At 42.0% G+C, this 21,095-nt stretch overlaps 1 protein-coding gene across 1 annotated transcript in view; it reads right to left on the bottom strand.

Moving 5' to 3' along the window:
* Positions 1-21,095, bottom strand: part of NHSL1 (NHS-like 1) — a 99,435-nt gene that overhangs the window by 29,837 nt on the left and 48,503 nt on the right. The window contains exons 2-3 of the mRNA XM_010001748.1: positions 18,005-18,157; positions 1,338-1,465 (exon numbers count right to left, since the gene is read on the bottom strand). Of these exons, the coding sequence (XP_010000050.1) occupies positions 1,338-1,465; positions 18,005-18,157 (281 nt within the window). The remainder of the gene's footprint in view (positions 1-1,337; positions 1,466-18,004; positions 18,158-21,095) is intronic.

The raw sequence follows: 21,095 nt of genomic DNA, 5'->3' as shown, positions 1-21,095 counted from the left end.
AACAATGTGTTAATACTTTCCCCGGTGGAAATCATAATTCCACTGATTTCAGCAAGGTTTTGGAAATTATCACTATGACACATTCCACAGTATGAATGTGCTTTACATTCTCTGCTCACTGCCAGTACATACCACACACAGCTAAACAAGATGCTCTAGCATTCCCTGCCAGTACAAAGATATAATGCAATCACCACCTGGATCAGAGACTGCTCATATTCCACACCACCTTTAATTATGTGATAAAAAAACATAGAGGATAGAACTGAAAAAACTGTACCCTTTAAAGTGAGTTGTCAGAACTTGCACACTTTGTATAGAAACAGAGTCATCTGGTCCATGCTACAGAGGCATATATGGTTTAATAATAATCTAAAGAACTTAAAACTGCATTACAGTAACAGATATCCTCCCACTCTCTGAGCAACTGTTTGTGGAAAAGAATGGTAGAATTATCTATCCTGAAAATCCTGAGAGCTCCAGCACTTCATGTTTGAACAGCAATGCTCCACTGCATCTTGCTGTCAACCCCAGCAGTACTGTCCTTTCCTGGAGCACCAAAGCCAGCTTCTCTTTCAGAGCCCACAGGCATAACTAGGTAAGGTAATGACAGAGCAGCAAAATTTATCTTCTTCTTTAGAACACTAATGCAACATACTAGTTCTGTAATTGAAGCCTATATAAATTGATGTATATATAACAATATGTCTTGACAACTAACAGGATTTTTGCTCAACTGTCCCTTCTCTTCCTCTCTTTCTGTAATTTCTAGATTGTAAACTAAGCATACATGGATTTGAGATGCAGGCAGATAAACATGAAAACCATGAGGCAACCTGAAAGAGAGCTGATAAACACAACTTGGTGGGGAATCTTACATTCTTCTGGGCGCCTTTAGCAAGCAGCTGTGATGCATCAGGACAAAGCCTCTACCTAATGAAACTGCATCACTACCTGAATTAGCAATTCAAAGCGTGCACATGTTGCTGTTACAGGCAGTACAATGATGGCTGGTTAATAGCTCTTCCTGCTACTTGAATGTAAACACTCAACAGATTCAAAACAGCTACAGTTGCTGGGTTCTTCCCTCTAGAACATTATCAAACTCCTTCTGGCTTTCACACTTTATTTTGCCATGGAACTTTATATAAATGCATGGGTAGAACTGGGATTTTTAAGATGCTGCAGAACTCAGATGATCTAGTATTGCTGTAATTCAAATAAATTAGCATCTTTACGATCCTTTAAAAATCCTACCTTATTGGAACAATATTATAACAGACAATTAAACCACATCAAGCATGTATTCTCTCCAACCTTTTGCCCCCCACCGTTACCTTTTGTTCAATTTCTTCATAATCATCCTGGTAACTTCCACAGATTGCACCGGAGGACGAGGAGAAAGTGGGGCCCTGAGAGTAGTACTGGGAGCTTCGGTAGCCATCCCGCCGCAGCTTGTCACACTCTGCCCAAAGACAGAGAAAGAGATTATTGAAGGACAACAGCCATGACAGTTTATACTTGGTATACACTGCACTTATGAAAGTAGACAGTATTTTCCTGAAACTCTTTACCATGCATTAGCATTGTCTGGTACCCTTCTTACAGCTGTATCTATATTTTCACCTTCCTCACATGCAGTATATACATATGCCTACACATAAGAGTATATACACATGGTTCCTATTTAACCCAGAGATGGCAAGAGTTTTGGAAGGAAAGGGGAAATGGATTTATGTATTTATTTGAGGTCTGGCTCCGTGTCTTGACAGATGGCAGCATCTTGCAGAATGGGAGATGGAAGAATGTGAGTAACACTGGGGGGTCTCATTTGCCAGGCCGGTAGACATCCTTTATGTGCCTTACACTTGAAATGATGATGTTGCTCACTACTCAAGCACCATCTGCTAAATAACTTTGGCACTGACCACTTGTCTTGTCCTCCTGCCCATGGAAGAGAGCATTTACTGTGATTTTGGAGAAAGGAATGCAAATCACAGGGATCTCAAAATTTCACGTCACTGTAGAACACGTGCAGTTTAATATTGAAGAGTTTTCAGAGTTCAGGGAGTATTCAGAGCAAAGGTGCACCCCTCACTCAAAACGACCAAAATCACAGTCAGCATCTCAAACCCCTCACCCATGTTTTCCACAATCTTCCCGCCTCCTAATTGATATTCAGTGTGATCGTGCTAAAGAATAACAGACGACAGAGCATAAGGAAGAATTAAATGTTCAAGATACGGTAATGAAACCCATCAGCTCACTCAGACTGTTAGCTTTATGTTTCCAGAGACAGATATCTGAATCTGTTGAAAAAGAGGAAAGCAAAAAGAAAATGAAGTATTTGGTGCATTTCTAAGGAACTGAAATTTCCGCACAATACACAGGCCTTATCATGACACAAAGTGCTTTTCTTATCACTTGCTGGAGAAAGACTTTCTGCGATTATATCATGACCCCCCTATCTTGATCTTTTTAATACTCCTTAAAATAGAAAACATGCTATGTTTATATTGAGGGCAAGGTTTTAGAGAGGCTTTTGCCTAGCAAATGATTAAGTGGAGTTACAACTTGCAACTCCAGCTAATATTTGCTCTGTTATACTGAGACGCTTCTGAGATTGAGGTCTGGAGGACTCTGTGCTGATGAGTCAACTGACTCGGTGCATCCACAGTGCTATGAGGATTAATCAGTGCAGACTCCCCCGTATCTGCACATGCACATCGAGAAGGCAAGCTCACAGTTTGACAACTAGCCATCACCACCAGAGCCAGATGTACCTCCTGGCCTATCCTGTTTCTCTATGGGATCAAAAGGGGCAACATGGCATGAACCTGCCACTTGTGTCTCAGTTCAAGGACCTAGGGCAGCGGTGGTGGGTTCTGAGATCACAAACAATTGCCACATCTCAGAACCAGAAGGTGGGTAATCCTGTTTACCTGTTTTCCACAGGTGAGCATGCCAGCACCTCACGCATCTGGCAAACAGCTGCGCTTCAGGAGAGGGGTGAAAAATTACTGCCAGTAACCACAGTCAAATAAATTCCCACCCCACCCTTCCACACCTGGCACTGGATCCAGCACATAACACTGACAAACGTGAGCACCCTGATGGGTTGTTTGTTGGTTTAAGCTACAGATCAACAGGGACAAGCAGGCTGTAGCAGAACAAGGCAGCCCAAAGACTTATGTCAACTTGTAGTGTGGGTTAACACACTAAGCCGTCTCCTTAGACACTGCAAGTTTTACCATCAGATCAGTCGCTAATCACAACAAACATGAAGACAACCTAATGAGGTTTATTTTTTCTCCTGTTCTTGGGATATGCCCCAGCATCCTGGCTGGCCACTGCTATTACTCTGCAACACCAGGCATCATGGCATGCCCCTAGGGTGACGGGCCCTGATGGAGCATGATACATGCACCCTCTGATATTAACTGCTTCACCTAATTTATTATCCTAACCGAGGCAGTGAAGATGATGAATAATGTACTTCATGAAGCACGGAAGGACTCCAAAAATCCAAGGAAACCAACACTGAAGGTCTCAAGTCCACTGCAAGTTCAAGAAGACAGACAATAAAAGACTGGTAGTTTGTCAAGCTTACAACCTCCACTTATCCACAAGAAGCCAAAAGAACTGCTACAAACCACCAGGTGAACCACACCAACAAAAAGATGATTTGTCCCCCAAAACAGGTACTCTACTTATTCACTGTCAAAGTATATTTCATAGCACAGCAGGAAACGCACACTATGGACAGCACCTGAGACCAACAAATCTCAGCCAAGGTTTTAGGCAGGTCTCTTTGAATTCACATTGCAACAGGCTGCAAGTGCAGCACAAGGTCAATCATCGCATCTAACTGAAGCTACTGTCACTGTTGGACTGATGGTGGCAACTGCTGTTTAAAATCTGTTCCAGCTGGGGGCACTCCCCCATCTCACCACTCCTATTAAAAGTGCACATAGTCTTCTATAAACAATCAGGTTTGTATTTTTCATATTTTTTAAATGTATGTATAATATACCCAGGAAGAAGCTAGAAACACTTGCTCTAGGAAAGACTCCAGACACGTTTCCTTTTTCCCCAGAGGAGCAATAGATAACTTGTCCTATTCCCACAATTCCTAACAGACAGAAACACTATAAACAGAGATAGTGAAAACATTATTCCAGTTAGGTTATTTCAGCAACTGAAAGCTGGGTAGGTAGCAGATAGATACAGCCAGTTTCAGATATTAATAATCTTTGGTTTGAAGAATGGGACAATACATTAGTCCTAGCTGAGTCAGAGACATACTCACTCTTGGTTGGACCCAAGAGCAGAGCTACCACTACCCACATTATTCAATACACAAAAAAGCACACAGCCTTTCCATAATTCTGCCTAAAAAATGCCAGGGAAAACCCCAGGAGACTGCATCAGGCAGGACATAAAGCCCCATTCCTGAGAACACACCTGCTGCTAATCTTGAGTTGAGCAGAGTGAGCTCCAAGTCATAATCTTGCGTGTATCTGATGTGAACTGTGCAATAATATTACTATGCCTCAGATTAACCAGTTTTGTTTACACAAACACTGACCATTTGCCTTTGCCAGGAGGACCAGCAAAAAGCCACTGCCTTGGCAATTGTGATTGGTGGCTGCACTGGGTGGTGCCATGGCATGAATGCTGGAATTACCTCTCCCTCCTCAACAGTCCCTAGACTGTTTCTAGGGCTGAGCACTCAGGGGTGTTGTTCATCATTTTCTGCTGTCCTGCAAGTGCTTTTCTTGCTAGGTAAAACCCTATATTAGTTCTTGTCCTTCTCCTTCTATACTAGTGATATGTTAACTGTCAAAATGTCCTCTGTATTGGAAATGTTGCTTAAAAATTACTGTAGTCAGATTATTATAATTTATCCGTACTTCTGTGGTAAAAGACGAAGCCTTCCTAGAGAAGGAAATTTTGCCCAAGGTTGAGTTTTGCTGTTCACAGGGTGGTTTTCATTAAGCATGAAAAAAGTGTGGGAGAAACATGGTCAAAAACCTTTTAAAGGACCTCTTTCCCATAATTTTCACAGTTACTAGAACAGGGTATACAATGCTCAGAAGATGCATGACAGAAGAAAATACATTAAAGCTGTCAGTGTGCAATACCGTTATGTCTGAGTCCCTGCCATATAACCAACCACTTGTACATTTACTCACCCTTCCATTACTGGAAGGTTTGGTAAATCCTGACACCAGGCAGAAGGGCGCTGAGGATGTGCTTCTCACAAACAGCAGGTGAGTATATCACCCTTCTCTGCTCTCTTCCCTCAAACTAAATAAGTGGGGGAACATGCAGGTACCAGCAAGCACCACACTGACAGTAAGGCCTCAACCGAGCCAAGTGCAATTCTGCACCAGAGTTCCAAGCCACAAGCACCTAATACAGCACTGCTGCTAATAACTTGACCTCTATATGTAAAACCTCATGATCCCTGTAAAAGGTAGTCAGGCCAAATGTATAAAAATACCTCCAAGGCCTCTCAGCCCAGATCTCCTCTTCAGTTTATACGAGAAATTCACAAGAAATTGCATTTGACCCCAAGCTGGTAACACCCAGGAGCAAGTCTAGCACGTGGATACGATTTACTGCTCTTCCATCAACTCAAAACTATGCTCTTATGTGATAATTTGAGCCACAAATCACCAGAGTGAACAGAAGGCACAACACTGATACCTCAGTAATTCAGCTGACATGGTATTATGGTGGAACACCAGGATTAATGTTTACCTTGTCTGCTTAGCCAGACCCTACACACTGCACTGCTCGGTGACGGAAGGACGGCTGGGTTTGCTGGGAAGGGACTGGACGCACTGCTCCTTTCCTCTCCTTTAACTGACTCTGATAACATTTTGTGCATGCCAAGCTTCCTACCAATAAAACTATTTGCAGCATCTTGAAAGTTTCTATGAAGTAAAATCACAGAACATTAGGGGTTGGAAGGAACTTCCAAAGATCGAGTCCAACCCCTCTGCCAAAGCAGGACCAAAAAAACTAGGGCAGAGAGGGAGATGGATTTGGAGTAGTTTTCAGAAGTTTTCTATATATTTTTAATTTATTTATTTTTTAATCCTAAAGGAACTGTGCAAGACTAGGTGCCATTTTTCATGGGCTTTTTCACAAAACTGCTATTTCCCTGCCAGTTGGGGTGGCTGGTATTGACCTGATGTGAGGAAAAAGGCTCCAGGTGCTTATTTTCAAGGCTGAACCCCATTAGAGCCTGGGATTTGTCCCTAGGATCCTGCCCCAGTAACACTGCAGAGCAACAGCTTTCTGCCACTATCCTGGACCAGTCCTCCACACCTCAGGCCTGAATGTGCAGCCATCACTCACTAAATTAGCCCTAATGAGATTACTTTTGTAAGTAAACACAGCTCACATGACCACTGCAGGATCAGGCCTTAAGCTCTGTGGCTGTTTACATCCACACTCAGACACACTCCCACAACGCTGTATTAAAGAGTTTAATATAAAAACAATCCACTTTTCTGTGTTTTTAAGTATTTATTAGTAACCAGTAAAGACACTGGTTAAAGAATTAAAGTACCATGATATTCAAAAGTAGAAACTTGGAAACTTGGAGTCAAGGTTATTCAAACATCTAAAAGCTTTGACTTGCTCAGAATAACTAGCCATTCTGTGGGATGGGTCAAGCAATATAAGACAGAACTATAATGGCCCAGAAACATTGTAATTTGGCTTATAACTAAGAACAGCATCTAGAACTCGAGATCAACTGCTAAAACCCAAGAAGAAAACCCCAGTTGGACCAGAGCAGCTTTGCAGAGCAGCAGAGGTGCTACCAACCCAGCAAAGCTGCAGGGAAAGACCAGCGCAGGTTTCGCTTGCCTTTGCACCACACCCTGTTGTCTTCTTGACAGCAAGAAGGGACAAGTGACAAGCTGACAGCTGCATCTGCATGCCTGAAAAATTATCCCAGATAAAAACAGGGTGTCTTCTTGGTAGAGTTTTTCATGTTGTAACTTGTATTTTGTAGGGTGGGATTTTTTTATGTTATTATTTTTTGTACTAGAGAGGGTATTAACTGCAAGAGTCAGCTAAACTGTCAGCTACAGAAATAAATCTGCTGACCTGTATCTTAAAACACATTTATCCATTCACTGCACGTATCACTGGAAAACTGCTCTACTCCCTGAGGTCAGAATTTTTTTATTATTATTATTTTTTAATCTTTAAACATTGTAGACAAGCCCTTTTTCTGTAAATACCCACAAACCACTTTCTTCCCTAAGTTGTAACTACAAAGACTATCTTAAAAGTAGCTTTTCTGAATTTCATCTATAGCCAGATAGACTAATACAATACACATTCATCTTGTACAAGCAAACTTAAAAAAAATAATTAATTACTTTATAGGCCACATTGCACTTTATGACAATATATATTGTATGCCTGCTCTTTGTTTTAGAAGAACCTTCTGTTTCAAAGCTGAAAAATAACCGCATATCATTTTAATTTACTAAATGCATACTTTGACTTTGTTTTTCCAGTTGAGCTGAGACACTAAAACCTTGTGGGTTGGTGACAGACAGGCGTGGGTGTTAGAAGACCTGGATTCCCCACCTGACATTGCTGCCTCCGAGCAAATCACTTCAGGATAGATCCAGTTAAGAACTTACATCTACAGACAGATACACCACAATCTAAACTTCATGTACGTGCCTTCTATACACAGAGTCCAAGCAGGTATCTAAACTCTGCCTGCAGCACATGGGTACATGGTGAGACACCTCAGGGTAAAACCAATTAAGGAAGAACCTGAAGAGTCTTAATTCTCATCCTCACCACGAGTAACGACCAATGCTGGAGGAATCCCCCTCATGAAGGACAGAATGTAACATCTTCGCTCCTGAGAATTACATGCTTTTTATCCAACAGCTGCTTAAAATAAAGTGCTGCAAGTTAAGAATGCATTTTTCAAGTAGATACAAATTTAAATGGATGGGATGAGCACATGCTAAATCTCCAGCTTCCTAACAATATGCTCTGAACACTAGGTAAAAAGGTTGCCACCACCTGAAATGTAACAACCACAGGTATGTTTTGTGTGGGACTGGTCACATCAGTGTGTATCCAGACATGCTCTGAGCACACCTATCTAACTGGGACCTCTTCAAGGGTGCAGCTGCCTCTCTGCCTGCTTGCCACACTGTAGTAAGACATGGATAAGACCAGGGTAACTCTGGACTATGCAGTTAACCACAGCATTTCAGGGAGGTAACTTTTCAAGATAACAAGCTTGTTGAGTATGATTACACCGGGGACTGTAATTAAAACAGACGCCCTAGTTCAAAGGTCTCTTTGGTTAGCAAAGCTAACCCAAATCACTGCCTTTCACTGTGCCTCTTTAAGAGTCCCTCATTTGTAAACTGAGGATAAGAATGCACAGATTTCTCTGTGTGGATGAAACAGGCTGTACAAAAGCAGAGCTATACAAAGGCAATTTTGTTTTTGATAAATATTTCATGCTAAGTAGGACTTTTAAAAAAAGCAGCTCAGTTTGATTCCAATGCAGCATCTATTTTTATCTCTGGATCTAAATATGAGGTAGACAGCTTGCCTCTACCAATTTATATTCCTCCCAAAAATTCATTCAGCTTGGATCAAATCCCATTTCCTTTAAATGTATAAATCCCCGTATCATCTGCAGAACTTGACTATCACAGGGAGTGCTTCTATAACAAAGCTTTAAAATATGTTGTAAAGCCACAGCAATGATGCACTTGTGTAACAACTGAACTGTAACCAATGCCGACTCTAAAGCAAGTTCATGAACTTCAGCTGTGATATATCCAATGCACTGTTTTGTTCAGACTCCCATTTTAATGGACCAGGAATTTCAACAGATGTAGCACTGTGGCAGCCCAGCTGAAAAAAACTGCTCAACAGCTTGACCTAGATGCTTTGGCTAACCCCAGCCTTTGCCAATCCAGCTACCTTCCCTATTATTCCCCTCTCTTCCCCCAAAATGCAATTTTGTACCACTACGTCCAGATCATTACTTTGCTCAGTACATATAAACGTGTATGTCCATAAGACAAGTCTGCGGAACACAAGCCTGAAGACAGTGAACACCGGTACCCAACACACTTCTTCCCCAAGCAAGTGCTATATGAAGTGGCAAGTTTAACCCATGGGCAAAACTTAAATAGTTTACTGCAAAGCTTCCTTATCTCATAAGTAACAAGAAAGGTCTATCAGACTTTTTAAAGACTGTTTTGTGTGTTCCCTCTCTTGAATAAGCAGCCAAGCCCAGCCACACAAGCTAGCTTTTAATTACAGATTTTCCCATAAAATGCCATGAAGGCAACCCTAACAGAAGGCTGTTGGACTCTCTGATGGAAAAGTTCATTAAATGGGCACTTCTAAGATTTCTTATGAAAGGAGACAAACGTGTCTATGTTAGGACTATTCCTTCCAACACCCAAGTGCTCATTCTCTCATTGGGAAGGGTTTCCTCACACAGTAACTGGAGGCCCAGCCAGGCTGGGAAGTTCTCCCTTTCAGACCAGCTTCTCCAATCTGCTTTTGGAATCATGTGTACAGATGCTTGTAGCAGAGCAAGGATGGGACATGAAAGTGCAACATTAAAATAAGGATGCAGTTAGATTTATTTTCAAGGCTCCAAATCAGATGCAAGTCCTTAAGGAGGATCCAGCTAAAAGGAACTCTGTCATGAACAAATACCTTTAACAGGGTTAAGTCAATGCAAACACATTGATAACTCCTTTCTTTCATTTCTTGAAGCTTTTAAAAAACAAATACATGTAATCCAGCCTTTAATTCCCCTGGTAGTCTGCATGATTTAGCCATATAGAAAACCTTTCTAATGGCACCAAAATGCAATAGCCATTACAGATTATATTTGTTAACAAGCTGTCACTGGGGTGTGCTCAAAATTATTATCACCACTGAGTTAATTTAAATTTCTGCAAGTGTGTTATACAGCTCCATTTAGTGGTGACAAGATGTCTTAAATTTAACTATTTATTTGCTTCCTTTTGCATGTTCGATGCTAGCATTAAAATAATTCTCCCTGTTTTTTCTTGAGCTTTTTTATGGATACTTTTTCTTAGACAACTGGAGACAGCTAATATAAAAATATGAATGGAGGTTTTTTTTTTATTATTATTTTCTCCTAGGACACTTAACTATTAAACTTAAAGCTATCTAAAAAGCTGCAAACAAGCATGCACAACACTCCAATCCAAGAGAGGAAGGAAGAAGAAAAGCAAAAAGGCAAAGAACTGAAGGTCTGATATTCCTTGTGATGAAGTTGTTTAATCAGCACTGAAACAACTAAACCAGACAGTAACAGTTCAAATTTCTTCTCTCCACTAAATGCAGATCTGAAATGGGGTGAGGTTCAGTAATAATATAAAAATATGAATGGAGGTTTTTTTTTTATTATTATTTTCTCCTAGGACACTTAACTATTAAACTTAAAGCTATCTAAAAAGCTGCAAACAAGCATGCACAACACTCCAATCCAAGAGAGGAAGGAGGAAGAAAAGCAAAAAGGCAAAGAACTGAAGGTCTGATATTCCTTGTGATGGAAGTTGTTTAATCAGCACTGAAACAACTAAACCAGACAGTAACAGTTCAAATTTCTTCTCTCCACTAAATGCAGATCTGAAATGGGGTGAGGTTCAGTAATCTTTCAGCTAAATCCTCCTACTGATACAGACTTGTATCACAAAACATTAAGAAAACACACCAATGTAGTTAACAAAAAAAACCAGTATTATTTTGAAACAATTTTTTGTCTTCTTTTAAACCTTACACTGGATTTCTTCCACTTATCATGTGCATCATGCACTCAATCTTCATATAATCACACTGAATGTTTTTACACTCAGCACTGCACTACATAACTAAACCTTAAAATAGGGAACCTAAATGTTTCCAAGCAGCACAAGAGCCATTTTCAGACACATGCAGTGTAGGCTCCCAGTCAAATTCTGCTTAGTTTCACTTGAATACTCACTTTTAAAAAATCCTTATTAGAAAGGGCAGTTGGGAGTATGGAACTTGGCCAATATCGTCAACATGTGTGCTGTGAATTAATGAAGGAACAGTAAAAAGAGCAGGATATATGGGCAGAACTTCTGGTACTAACTTGACTATTGAAACTAAAATAATGAGAAATAATTTTACTTTTCTTTTTTATTTTGCAGCTTAAAGGCCTTTCCGGAACATATGGTCTATCCCGAGCCTTTAATGGTCTTTTACTTCATTAAGGTTTCGAGTTGGTAGGAAGCTCACATCTTGACATGTCTCTGAACCTGAACCAGACCTATTGTTAATATGAAGTGGTAACTCCCTATTTTGCAGCTCTTTAATGAAACGTAAGATTATTTTAAGTCTATAATCTTCTCAGCAGGATTATCAACTAGTAGGGCTGACCCTAATATTGCTCATCTGAACAGTGATCTGGCAGATGCACTGAGAAAACAAAGGCTAAACACATACCTGTCTGGAGGGTCTTGCAGCAAGACATAATAGAGGCTTTATGAGTAACTACTTAAATCCGGTTTTATTTGACAATGCTAACCAGATGTCTTCTGGAAAACAAATCAAGTGTTTCAATCACTGCTGCTTAAATACATTCCTTGATTTTGGCCAACAAAGCTAAACAGAAGCTATAGTCAGCCAAATCCAGCTCTTCTGAAGATGAGATAATAAATGAATCATCGCAGACATTGGAACAACAAGCCCTATATTATGTACATAGCTTGAATCAAGACAATTAGCCTGGGGAAAAAAAAAAATAGACCAAAAGTACAGGCAGTTGTGCCAGAAGTCTCCACAGCTTTAGTCTGAAAAGGAGCATGGAAGTTGGCATACAGGCTGTTCCCACAATTTACAGGTACACCTTCCTTGGCACATATTTGACACCTTGCTATCTACTGGAAAGGACAGCCAGCCCAGGCAGTTACCACCAGTGTGTGACAAGTCACCACCCCTCATCTGAAACTTGAACTATGCAGAGAGAGCACCCACAAAACCCTTCAGGAGCTGGCTATTTCCTGGCAGCCAGGTATCATTTGAGCCTGGCTGTGTATGCCTTTTAACAGAGTTGTTTTACCCTTCCCCTTATGCCTGTCACCTCAAAACTCATAGGCAAGTGCCATCATGCAACAGAGGGGCTATATATGTCCTTCTATACCTCCCATCACTCCAAACAAGTTACATCCACATAAGAGGGAGAATATAGGATAGTTTGAAAACTTCAAGAGCAAAATAGAATTCAGGTGTGACAGGAAATTTTTTTTGTGTTCCTTCATTTCATCACAGTTTGCAAGATCATCTGAGGCCAGTGTATTTGAAATTACTTTAGGCTTTCCTTTAAGGACACTGGACCAACACCTGTGGATGCACCACTAACGCTGCAAACCTGCCCAGACACAGACAGGCATGGCATGCTCCCAGCAGTTAAGCCAAGCAACACTATAGCAGTGCTGCGTCTCCTCCCCACCTTCATGCCTTATTGTCTAGCATTTGGAGATTACATCACAGTTCACAACACTGGAATTAGTCTCAACTTACTCTTCTTATCCAAATAGTTGCATCATTGCTATGTAAAACTGCTGTCGTGTTCTGTGCTCCCAGCTGAAGACCACTGTACTTTAGGGGCTTCTTCAGACAACAGTCCTTTAAACACAACCATGCTGCAGATCAACAAGCCAGATCTGCCAGTGCACCATGTCAGATAGGGGCTGTTTTATGGTGCTACCCTCTAGACTCTGGTGAAACGTCCCATCAACTGCTTGGCTTCATGGACCAAAAAAGCTGCAGGAAACATTGCAGTATGTGGCACCTGTCCCTTCAGCACAGATAATGGTCTGCCTTAAAAAAAAAAATGAACCACTGCCAGTCTGAACAACATTAAACTCATAGCTCTGCTACTGTCCAGATCAGACTCTCAGAGCTGGTCCAGTCACTCAGTAGACATTGGCAACATAAGACTAAACAAGTCCAGAAGTCCTTCAGCCTTGGATCAGAGCACACAGTGCAAGGCAGTAGGATTGATTTGGGGATCCTGATGACATGCAGTCTCGGTTCTTCCTCCCCATCCATCTTCATTTTCATTACTCTCTCAGGAGAAAACAGTGATGTGGAGCACAGAGTCACAAAAGTCTCCTCAGGGGTCAATACTGTTTCTACCTGAACATCAGCAAGCTAGGAAAATCACCTTCCCTAAGGTGATCAGGAAAACATGAGGAAGACACCACTTCAGAGAGGCTCTCAGGAAAGGCCAGTTAGAGCACTTTGGCACCAAGGGTAAGGAAACAGGTACCCTGGATGGCACATGTTTGACATAAAGCATGTCACCCTATCTGCTTCACCAGGTATCCCCTAGGTCCCTTCTGCTTCCCCAAAGGGAAAGCCTGTTTAATCCATCAGAAACAAAACATTAAAATTATGGGATCTGCCATCACAGCCAAAGAACTGCATAGTTTTGTAAACGTTTAAGTTATATTGCAATGGTACCAGGATTCTGAAGTGCAGCTCAATTTGCTCTTCTGCTAGAGCCACCAGATTAAGCCACTGAGAGCTTTAATCGAAAATGTAGCAATTCATCCTGGGTTAAAAATGTTGAAGCCACTGATTTCAGTTAATAACAACTTTAGATTTTAAATAAAAGTTACATAAAGCCACTTCAGTTCTCAAGGACAGTTCTATTGTGCGTAACAAACTTCACAGGTGCTTAATTTTCTAATCCAAATTACTGGAGAATATTGCTTTCTGAAACTCCAGGTGGCACCTAAGAACCTAAATTCTAAAGAAGGATAAAGAACTTTACCTCAGTTATGAACAAATTTGAATGCAAGATCTCACCATTTATATTTGAAAGTAGCTTTGTAAAGGAAAAGCATAGTGTTAGCCCTTCATTTCAAAAGGGTAAAATCTAGTTCATAGCTACAAAAATCTAAACAATCACAATCTCCCCAATGCAGAATCTAGTGTCATATGCTGCATTCATTGCCACAGTGTGATAGGCAGTGGAGACTGTGATATACAGAATCACAGAATGGTTTGGGTTCAAAGAGACTTTAAAGATCACCTGGTCCCAAGGCCCCTGCCATGGGCAGGGACACCTCCCACCAGAACAGGTTGTTCCAAGCCCCATACAATCTGGCCTTGAACACTTCCAGGGATGGGGCATCAATAATCTCCTTGGGCAACTGGTTCCAGTGTCTCATCACCCACACAGTGAAGAATTTCTTCCTAATGTCTAACTTAAATCTCCCCTTTTTCAGTTTAAAGCCGTTCTCTCTCATTCCATCACTCCATGACTTTGCAAAAAGTCCCCCTCCAGCATTCCTGTAGCCCCTTCAGGTACTGGAAGGTGCCCTAAGGTCTCCCTGGAGCCTTCTCTGCTCCAGGCTGAAGAACACCAACTCTCTCAGCCTGTCTTCATAGAAGAGGTGCTCCAGCACATACAATATACAAAGCAAAATAATTAATGCATAAAAAATAAGAAACAATCTCCTTTTCCTCCAAATACAACACAGCTTCCTGTGAAGATATGCAGAGATCACCAGAGTATTTGATTTCTCTCAAGACAGGTTACGTACATTTTAGTATCTTTATCCCTAACCTTTTATTCTTAAACCAATTTAAAAATACACAGTGATAATAGCTTCTCTGCTCCTTAAGTGGTCCTGAAAAATTTATTCTAGACAACAAACAGCCTCCTATCTAGTTCATTAGATTATTTTTTAGCGAGACTCATGCTGGTAAAAATTTGCTGAGCTGTTAAAATTGAACGAAAATAAATGGGTTTCACCTTGAATTATCTTAAAAGCTACCTAGGATTTTGGCTGGTTAATACTAGATGAGTGAAAAGACCCTGACAGAAAGGAGTACCTTGCTTGAAATATTTTGAAAGACTTTATACATTCAATATCTTTACTGGTGGTTTAAATTACTGTTGTGCTCTACATGCATATAACTATTTGTTACTTAAATTTTATACTTATCTTTCCATTCACTAGGACAACACTGAATGCAACAACAAATTGTCTGCAACCAATTCATTATGTACCAGCAGTGTCAGATCTCATAATCCAAAGAGGAACAGGACCAGAAAGCTTACAAACAGGTGTGTTTTAATGGTCTGAACTATAGCTACTTGTTTAGCCCTCAGGATCATATTATCTGGTTAGAGGTGATCACCAGAGGTTCTCTCTTCTTTCACTACTTCCTCTAAAGATAGGAGCAAATACACAAACACGATTCAGAAATCATTTGTCTTTCATCTGTTCTTAGAATCTCCAATGAATTTGTAGATTCAAAATTTTATTTCAGTGCTTCCATATCCTTACTGCAAGGAAGTTTCCTTTGGTATCAAACCCAAGTACTTCTCCACTGCCATGCTCATCCACTACTTCATCTCCAACATACCAAAAAGAAAAAACCAGTTTTGTTCTACTCCTTTCCAGATTGGGCAAACACCTTGTCATCCAACATGGCTCATTCCCCACCACTGAGGTCACATACAGCCGTTCTGCTGCCCCATGCTTCTCCTCAAACAATGCATTTGAAACACCAAAATGATGTCCAAATGTAGGCTTCATCATGAGGCCAAGAAATGCAGAATTAAAGTTCCCATGATAGCCCAACAGTGTTTCCCATGAGACTACTTTTTCTCAGAGTCTTCTATGCTATAATCACATGGCACTGAATTTACTTCCTTCCCATTAAGAAGCTTTGGAAACTTCACCTTTTCCAAAGCAGCAGGTGGAAAAGCAATTCAGTAGTTGTCACAATTACACTGCAATTTCAACAGCATATTTACACTGAATAAAACTCAGCTCTGGCTATGTAACTTTTAAAACACTACTCCAAATGTGATCAGAAGCACTATCATCTTCCTAATTTCACAGTGTTGGCTGAAGCAGCAGCAGAGTAAAACTGTTAAAACTTTAGCCAGTAGCTCTTCCTACTCTGAGCTCGTATAGGCAAAAATGAAATTACTGAAAATAGTGTAGAATTCAGGCTGTAGCTACTCAGGACAGCTACAGGCCACAGCTACTCATAGGGAATAAAAATGACCCAGGAAAAGAGCTTGAGGTAACATACATACATAGATAAATAAAAGAAAAAGCAGAGTTTTCTTGACTATGCCAGCAGCTTGAGGTCTGGTGAAGGTATCACTCTCTTCTGTCTCTCTGTTACTATCTTGAAAGCATGAAACTTAAATCCAGTTCACCACCAAGGAGTCCTTAATCATGTGCACAAGCCGGTTTATTTAACACAGTTAACTGGCAAGTTGTTGTAGTGTTGAATAGCTTTTATTCTGTAAAGAACAGCAGCTCTAGAGAAAAATCCCAGCAGACAGAAATACCTTCAGGTGTGTAAGCTGGGGGAAGCAGCATATAATACTTGGTTTCACACAAATACACTAGATACCAAGCTTTTGAAATAGAAGGTGAAACAGCAGTAAACACCATTCTGGTAAAACACAAGAAAATCAGAGCAACCACTTCAGCCTGTGCAGTTTTCTTTGACAGGGGTCCCAAATAGAGAACAGAAGAAGAGAAGAATGAGCAGTTAAAGTTTGCAAAAAGCTAACCACAAAAGCAGCACTTTTTTTACTCTAAAGCAGGCAAATATTTTTCTTTTCTAAAGAACTGGTAAGTGTGCCTGCAAAGGAAGAGTAAACATTTCAAGGCTTGAGGGCTGAACAAATAATAAGTATAGAGGACACACAGGCTATCTGCTGAGCCATGCATGAGCTAGTAACACTGGCTGTCAAGACTCCCCTATACCAAAAGGCACCTAGTAAGTGAAGGTGAAAATCAATTAACTGGAGAAACAGCAAGAGAAATAAAATACAGCTGCCAAGCACTTACCTATTCAGACACACAAAATGACATTTTCTGCACTTTTTATAGAGTAGAAATGTCATGTTAAAGAAGCAAAAATTACCATGTTATTTTAAAACAGGTTAACTCTGCAAGGTATCCCACTGAAACAAGAAAGGCACCTGACAGAATCGGTTGGAATGGACCCTAAAGATCATCTAGTTCCAATACCTCTGTCATGCACAGGGACACCTCCAACTAGACCAGGCTGCTCAAAGCCCCATCCAGCCTATCCTTGAACACTTCCAGGGATAAGACATCTATGACTTCGCTGGGCAACCTGCTTCAATGTCTCACCACCCTCACTGTAAATGAGTCAGCTCTTTGCAGGGTTAACTCCCTTTGTTAAATAGCCAACATAATGTAGGTTAACCATTTCCAGAACACAGCTATTAAGCTGTAATTTTAAACTTTCCTTATGGCCCAGGGACAGATGTTCTGCAGTCATCTCTGCTGGCTGCCTGCCCCTGTCCTCAGGGCTGCACTAACACAACACAATGTCAGACTGTACAGGTATACCCCAAATGAAGGTATTAGGGGTAAAAACTGGTCCTTAAAAATCCGCTGCACTCTTCTGCAAGAAAGCACTTTCACTACTTGAAAGAGTCCTTGCGAGTGCCCTGTTCTTCATTTCCCTTCTCTGCCCTCAACGCCTTTTCCAACTTCTCATGAGCAGCCACATCCCTGGAAATGACACTGTACAACAGCAAAAGAAATGGCCCAATGAAATACCTCTGATGTGGCTCTTACACTAAAGTACAAATGGAATAACTCAAGACTTACTGAAACAGGAGGTACCATTTTGGAAACGCTCCAAAGACCAAATTGAATCGGTCAAAAGAAACCAGGCCTTCCCCTTTTCTGTTCTAGTGTGCTCTACCTGGCAACAGATTCCTAACTCTTGACAGCAAAAGCATTTTTGCTCTGTTTCTACATATGAGTGGGTAAATCCCACTAATGCTACTGATATGCTGCAGACAGAAAACCAAGTAAGATTATTCAAAAGCCTGCAATTTGGATACATTGGCAAAGACTGTGGCAAAAACATGTCAGTGTCTGCAGCAGCATCTTACCTCTCAGTACCGACTTGAGGTTCAGCTTGGCTTGTCGGTGCAGGTCCTCCACACAAGGTGGTCTTGAGGAGGGCAGGAAAACATTTTCCTGCTGGTGCCACGGAGCAGTGTAGTGCACAGTCCATCTACTCTCTTCATCTAGGTTGGAAACAGCTGCAAAGAAAATGAGAAGAAAATGAAACGCTATTGTAGATAGCCATGTAGATACACCATGAAACCCCATATGTAAGTCTGTCACACATCATCTTGAAACAAAAAAGACTGTTTTCTGCTGTAGCCCCATTAAAATGCTCACTTGAACCTTACTTCCATGACAGTTAAAAACCTTCCCCTCATTTCTAGTCTAAATTTAGTCTCATGTGTTATGTAGAAACATCTTTATTTCTTCCTGTGTTTATACTTGCTATTGTATTTACTGTGAAGCTGCAACTCTGTTTGCCCCCCTCTAGATCCCAGTCTTCACACACAAGATCAGTTTCCCAACCCCCTGGTCCCAGCTGGCACTGCAGAACAGCTTCCTCCTGCTCAGGGGTGACCCCGGGAATACGACAGTCACCATGACAGGTTCATTTGTATCAGGAAACAACCTTCTATGACCTCCCGCTCCCTCAAACCAGGAACAAAAATTCCAGCGAAGCCAACAAACTAGCTACTTTCCACTGCCATGACACAATGTTGCTTTGGACAACAGCAACTCCCTGGGCAAACACTTGCTCACAACACAGCAGCACTGAGGGAGGACCGCTCTGGCCACCACTTCCCTGCCCCTACACACATGAAAATAAAATACTGACACTACTCAAGCTCAAAGTTGCCTACAGACAGTCTAGTAATGAATGTGCCAAAGCACATACTGCTGAGATTTGTTTATCATTTATGCTTCCCGAGAGAGAGCCATTACCTTTTTGTTTATAGTTTATCACCAATAAAAACTTCTACAGTTGAACGGCCTTATCCCTCCACCTTGTAATAACAGGAAGAGGGCAGTTGAGGGTCATATTTTACGATCCCCCAGGCACCCTTTGGCCTTCAGCCAACGTGCTGCACATCCTTGCTTTTAGCTCTCCGAAGCAGAAAAAGCCGCTGCAGCGGCGCTGCCTCCCAAGCGCCCCCCCTGCCAGCACAGCCCAGCCCCGCCGGCCTCCCGGTCGGCCCCGCACCCTCCCTCGCTTCCCAGCTCCCCTGTGTTTGGCTGATGCCTCCGTGGTAGTAGAGGACTTGTGTAAACTGAGAAGCAAAACGAAGGCAATGGCCTCCTGTCATCTGAAAAAAAAAAAACAACAAACCAACTCTTTCCTTAACACCACTATGTATCTGCCAGCATAATTTCAGATGGAAATAATCAGCACTCATTCAAGAAAACAAGCCATGCCTTTCACTTCAAAACCTATCTGCAGCCTAATGCTCAATGCTTGTTTTGTCCTAGAAGGTCTTTGGGCAGAGGGGAGGTTCTTAACTGCCCTTCCTCAATTTTTTTAGACTAGCATCTGACCTTGAAAAATGTCTTTTGAAGACTTTTCATTGGTCTCAGCCTCTCTGAGGTGGCCTGGTCCTGCATTCCGCCCCCCTCGCAGACATAATGGCTACAACAAGGCAGATACGTGCTCAGTCTGTGCCTGCTTTTCCTATCCTTGCTAACTAGAGGTCAAACGTAAATCATGACAAACAGACAAGTCACCACCTAGCTGTAAGATTACAGCATCAATCATTACAGTATTAGAGAAAAAGTCACAGATATAGCAAATTACACGCTGGAAAAGTGCCTGCACCTTTTGCCACCCCTTAGCTAAGTAGGCGGGTACGGAGGGGAGGAAGGCTGGGGAAAGAAGAGGAGGAGGAATACACCAGCCCCCAAGTCGGTTGCAGCCCCACCATAGCAACATTAACGTTTGCTGCTCATCAGAGGAATGGTCACCACGACTAGTCAGCAGAAGTGCTGCGCGCATTTGCCAACTACTGTTCGTAGCGCGGTTTGTCGACTTTCATTAACTACATGGAGAACCGTGACTTGCAAAGGCATGCAGAAAAGAGACCACCTTTAAAAAATGCAACTTGGCTCAGAACAAGCCTTGGTGATACATGTCCACAGCCGGACATGCGCTCAGCAGCTGCACAAGCAGAGATGTTGGACAGAAGCGGGGAGGAGGCCCCACCACACGGCAGGACACCTGTGCCCGGCAGCCTGTGACACCGGCACACTCAGCCTTGTCACCGAGCTGCTTCACACCCAGAAGTTTGGCTCCTTCAAAACCACGGCCACAAAGAACTTAAAAAACAACACAGTATCCCAAAGCAGAAGTCCTAAGAGTACTTCATCACGATACCTGTGCACATGACAAAATATTCAAGAGAGATAAACTTGAAAAGAAGAGGCGCAGGAAAAGCAGGAGCAAAGCCCAAGGGAACTGCACTTCCCTGCAGGACTCGGCTGCCCCCGACAGAAGAGCCAGCACAGCGCGCACAGCTACTTACTCTTTCTCTTGAAAAGTTTCATGAGAGATTTAAGCTTTGTGTTGATGAAAACCACCATTTTCAAGGTGTTGAATTACGATCCTGGAATTTAAATCCCATAAAAAAGGAGGAGCCGCAGAAAGGTGACTGTTATCCACACCGAGCCTGTTCAAACCCTGTGAACCAAATTTCTCCAGGCTTCTCGCCTCTGCCCTTCTGTCCTGCAATCACAACTTCAAATCTGCCTAGACCTTCCTGATGCGCGAAACTATTTGCAATTCCTTAGCTTGAATTTCTCCTCCTTACACGTAGCCTCGTGAGCTGAAAACAGCCGGTTTCCACATGCAAATTGCAGGAGGGACCAAAAAAAAAAAGAAAGAAAGAAAAAAAGAAGAAGAAAAAAAAGAAGTTATTCACGTTTGCAGAGGACCAAAAATCAGGCTTTCCTGCTGCCCGTGCTTTTACTGCTCGGTTCTTATACTTTCCTCGGCTCTCCAAGTTTGGTCACTCCCGAAAGCCGGAGTTAGCAGGTGCTTTCCCCCCTCCCACCGCCCCGGGCGGCTCTCCCCGCGGAGCGAGGGCGCTGCCGGCACCTTCCCCCGCCCTTTGCACCTCCGCGGTGCCCGGCGGCGGCGGGAGG

This window comes from Chaetura pelagica, unplaced genomic scaffold (assembly GCF_000747805.2).
Source record: "Chaetura pelagica isolate M959 unplaced genomic scaffold, ChaPel_1.0 scaffold307, whole genome shotgun sequence".
Lineage (NCBI taxonomy): Eukaryota > Metazoa > Chordata > Aves > Apodiformes > Apodidae > Chaetura > Chaetura pelagica.
The sequence above is the reverse complement of the archived record's forward strand: the minus strand, read 5'-3'. Positions and strand labels throughout refer to the sequence as shown.